The sequence below is a fragment of the Elephas maximus genome, chromosome 24 (genome assembly GCF_024166365.1).
Source record: "Elephas maximus indicus isolate mEleMax1 chromosome 24, mEleMax1 primary haplotype, whole genome shotgun sequence".
In the NCBI taxonomy this organism is placed as follows: domain Eukaryota; kingdom Metazoa; phylum Chordata; class Mammalia; order Proboscidea; family Elephantidae; genus Elephas; species Elephas maximus.
The window spans coordinates 22,161,388-22,165,971 of record NC_064842.1 but is presented as its reverse complement, the minus strand read 5'-3'; the positions used below and the strand labels follow the sequence as shown (position 1 = coordinate 22,165,971).

The window sequence follows — 4,584 nt, the reverse complement described above, 5'->3', positions numbered from 1 at the left end:
TTATTGAGAAAGAGTTGCTACTGACAAAACTTTTGATGACATCATGAATGTTTTTTAGGGAACACAAGAGCATGGTGCCCAAAAGAGCAACAGGAAGGACCAGGTGCTCACTGCCACTGGAGATGCTGATTACCCCAGGGCATCTCTGGGCCCTAGCGCCTCCCAGGTACACAAGGGAGAAAACCCTCTCTTCTGCCAGTGTCTGACTGTCAGTTAGAAGACAAATTCATGATGACACTAGCTAGAGAGGGTTGCAGGCTCTGTCTGCAAGGCTGCTCCCATCCCTGGGGGCTCCGACCCCCAACAGCCGAACATCTCCTGGGAGGCGTAGGTCATGTACACGAAGCCGTCCTCATCCTTGTAGTCCCTATAGACCTCTGCCATGGTCACGCTCATGCTGGCCAGGCTCTTATTGTTCACCAGCAGGTAAAAGGCTTCAGTGGCCCTCAGCACCATGCGGCTCCTGGGTTTGGGGGGAGATCGCAGAAAGGAAAGAAGTTAGTCTGGCAGGGCGTGGACCCCTGACCCAAAGCTTTTCCTCAGTTTGACCAATGTAAACGTATTTCCCTGTGAGATGATATGCCCTCTCTCCCGAGATCTAGAGGCAGTTGTCTTCAAACTTCAGTGTGCACTAGAATTATTAGAAGGGGCTTGTCGAAAATGCAGATTCCAGGGTGCCACCCCAAGAGATTCTGAATCAGTTGATCTGGGAAGCAGCCCAGCAATCTTCAGGGTCATGATGCTCGAGATGTCTGACTGGCTCCATACTCCTTCCCTGGAGATTTAAGATAGTGAAGAGGCTCCCAAAATGACCAGAGGGGTGAGCTTATCCCATCATTCACTAGGAGACATGCCAACACAAAAATGCTAAGCAATAAGCCACTGCTTACTATGAAAATGGAGTCCTGGGTGACACAAACAGTTAAGTGCTGGGCTATCAACCAAAAGGTGGTGGTTTGAACCCACCCAGGGCGCCTCGGAAATAAGGGCTGGTGACTTGCTTCTGAAAGGTCACAGTCATGAAACCTCTATGGAGCACAGTTCTACTCTGAAACACATGGGTGTGTCATGAGTCAGAATCGACTCAACAGCCAACTGGTTACTGGTTTTGCTGTGAAGTTAAAGAATTTCCCTAGCAGTACAAAGGTGACGAACCATATCATAGATCAATAGCCTTGGATGACATTTGGAAGGAATCTACTGCCTGAAAGTGTGTGCTTTCTTCATCTGTCCTTTCTCCTCCCACATTAAGATAGGGAAACAGTGAAGTTCAGCTGGACTTGCTTCAAATGTCAAGGTCAACCTGCGACCTGACTCCTCCTAGGAGTCGATGGTAAGGTAAGGAAGCACATTTTAATTTGCCATAATTTGCCAGGCAGGCACAGCCAGCCCACTCCAAATCTCAGAGCTTTGAAGCTTCTGATGGGCCAAGTGAGTACAGCAATCGAGAGAGTGGTTGGGGAGGGATTTCTAAACTAGGTTAATTTTATAGTGAGGTAATCCGTCATGAAATTACCCCACAGGTTTTAACTCTTACAATCGTATGGCTCTCTTAAGGTAAAAAATAACAGTGGGAATGGGTGGAGCTGGAATTGGGTGTTGCAATCAGCTCTGCAGGTAATTGCTTTTATACCCAGAGATCACACCTCCATGCCTGTCTCTTGCCAGGTTCTCATTTTACAAGGGTTGTTGTCCCCACCGTGTGAAGGCTGTGACTTGAAGTGTGTGGACAGGGGCTTTGTTCTGTTTACTGCTGTATCCCCGAAGCCCAGATAGCACCCAGAACATAGTCGATGCTCAGTAATTGCCATGGGGCTTCCAGTGGTGGGTGGGGATGTTGGTCAGGGGTGGTGGTAAAGATAGGAGGACCCCTTACTGGGAGGAGGAAAAAGAATGGCTCTCACAAGTCAAAGTTTGTTTTTCTGGGGTGAGGGGAGGGGGTCACCAAAGATACACTCACACATTGGGATCGAATCCTAGTTTTCATTCTCCCTTAGTCACCTCCCATTCACACTGAGCTAACCTTAACACATAAACTTCGCTGAGGACAGGAAATCAAAATGTTCTGAAATAAGTCATTAAAACAAAATAAAACAAAGACAAACACATACACAGCAAATTTCCTGAAGGTTAGCCTGCAATGCTGTCCAGCTTCCAAGGGCCAGCCCAGCAGGCTTTTCAATTGTGGGAAGAATTACCCATTGACTCCTATTTACTATTTCCAGATCGTTTTTATGGCCACCATGTGGCAGGTGATACCGCATAACCCTCTTAAATTTTAGTTTCCTTTGCTGTACCTCTGCTTCAACCCAAGGGAAGGAGCGTGTATTGGGGAAGCCTTGCCCCTCTTTTCAGTGATCTAAGCTGTGTAGGGGAGTCCCTGGGCAGTGCAATGGTTAACACTCTGTTGGCTGCTAACCAAAAGGTTGGAGGTTCGAGCCCACCTAGAGGTGCCTTGGAAGAAAGACTTGGTGATCTACTTCCAAAAATCAGCCATTGAAAACCCTATGGAGCACAATTCTACTCTGACACACACGGGGTCTCCATGGCTTGGTGTTGACTCATCAGTAACTAGTTTGGGTTGGGTTCTTTTGAAGCAGCGTAGAGAGCATTTGCCTTTTGAAGGGGTCCCCCACCCCTCAGGTATACATACTTTAAAAAGTATAAAAAAAAATTTTTTTTAATTTTTTTTTTATATATCTACTGGCAAAGTGCAATCTAAGATTAGAACAGTGTCTGAAAGAAAGAACCTTCTGGACTCGTTTCAGAGCTAAGATTACTTTGGAAAATTCTTAAGAAATTTTGGGAGTTATTACTCCCTGGTTCTCCCCACCTGTTTAAAATAGTTTCATTCTAAGAACATCTTTTTGGGAAGCTACAGAATCTAAAAGGTGAGCCACAAAGACTATTTCCTCCCTCCCTTCCCCACATATACCCCCGTCCCTCAATATAACAAAACTGAAGCAGCCAGATACACACAAGTCCCCCCATCCCTACCCTCAGCCCCCCACCCCGTACTTTCCCACCTACCGAAGCAGGCTGAGGAACTGGGTCATGGTCAGCTCCTGAGGGACCAGGAACTTGGTTTTGTCCAGCGGGGGCAGGAGCTTCTCACGGGGGCAGCGCTCCACTATCACCTGCCAAGAGGGTCAGTGTGAGTCTCTTCTGGAACAAGCACCTGGGAATGTGGCTCAGGCTGCTCTGCACCTTAGGATCTTGGGGCAGAGAGGAGGCTGTGGGGCGGGCTTTGTTTTTCCAGAGAACAGGTCTGCAGGCCCCGAGCAGAATAAATACACTGGAGTCTTACCGGGATCTTGCTTGGGAACTTTGCCCGGATTCCAGCCACTTCTTCTCTTCTGGTTGCTGTGAAAATTTAAGTGCAAATATAGGAGAGGTCTGTGTCTCTCCTCCCCTCTCAGGGGCCAGAACCCAGGAAGGTGCCCCAGGAGTCTTACCTAAGCTCTTCCTCTGCTTGAAAGGTCTGAGGCTTGGGCTTTTCTGTGGAGGCTGCATTTTACTCAGCAGCTGTGTCTGTGTCTGATTTCAAAAGCCAAAAAGCCTGTAACTGGAATCTAACTCCTTCCTCCAGCTGCTTCCAAACTGCCTGCAGGAGCTGAAGGAGGCCCTTATGTAGGGCTGGTGACATCAGGCCTCTCCGGTCCCTCTTCCCCCCACGTCTCTCCCGGGCAGGAGGGCGGTCAGGTCTGAGGGGGAAATGAAATAGCCACCTGCTTGTTAGTCAGAGGAAGCCACTTTGGTCCCTGCCAGTTACGAATGTGTCTTTGCTGAAGAAAGTAGGGCTTACGATAAAATCATTAGCCACGCACTGGCACAGCCCACGTCTGGGCTGAGGAACTCTGCAGAGTCCTTCAGTAACGAACCGTCCTGAGGGAAGTCCAGGATGGGTTCACCTTACCCTAACATATGCCACACAATTCTCCCAACAGCCCTGGCCATTTTTCACAGGAAGAAACCTGAACTCAAAAGGGTTAAGTAATTTACCCAACGCCACACAGCTAGCAAGAGAGGCAGTTGGGATTAAAACCGAGATTTGTTACAACTCTGCGGTTTTCCGATATAGGCTGTCATTTCAACAACAAAGGAGGGAAGGAAGAACAGTCATTACCCCCAAGATGCCTTTTTAAGAGATAAGAAACTGCGGCCAACTGAAGTTAGCTGATTTCCAGGATCAAACAACTAATAAGAAGCAAGACACAGTTCTCCTAATTCCAGAGTCCAGTGGTTGAGTCCTGATAAGTAGGCCCATCGGAGTAGACCTTTAGGCTCCAAATGAACAGCAGGTTTACTTTGTCTTCATTGCTCATGGTATAGTCCATGGCCTCCGGGTGGGGTCATGCAGCAACGAGTCTTCAAACGAAGGAAGCTTGATGAAGACCAAGTTGACTGTATGTTCCCCGCATTTGCTGGTGAATCAAACGGAGTGCATATCAGGGCTTTAGGTAAGTGATCAGGGATAGGCCTCAGGTGATTTAATGAAGTTCTGCTGAGGACAGAAGTGGCCTCTCCCTCTTTCTGTTGGATGCCCTTAAGAAAAAAGGGATACACCTTCATGTGAGCAGAATA

General features: G+C 48.0%; 1 protein-coding gene across 1 annotated transcript; it reads right to left on the bottom strand.

The window, feature by feature from the left end:
• Positions 1-241: 241 nt before the first annotated feature.
• MAP1LC3C (microtubule associated protein 1 light chain 3 gamma) lies at positions 242-3,659 on the bottom strand. Its single transcript, XM_049868325.1, is given in 5 exon segments — positions 242-294; positions 297-463; positions 3,031-3,137; positions 3,308-3,363; positions 3,456-3,659. Coding segments are annotated over 5 exon segments (441 nt in total). The 5' UTR covers positions 3,514-3,659.
• Between the last annotated feature and the right edge of the window lie 925 nt (positions 3,660-4,584).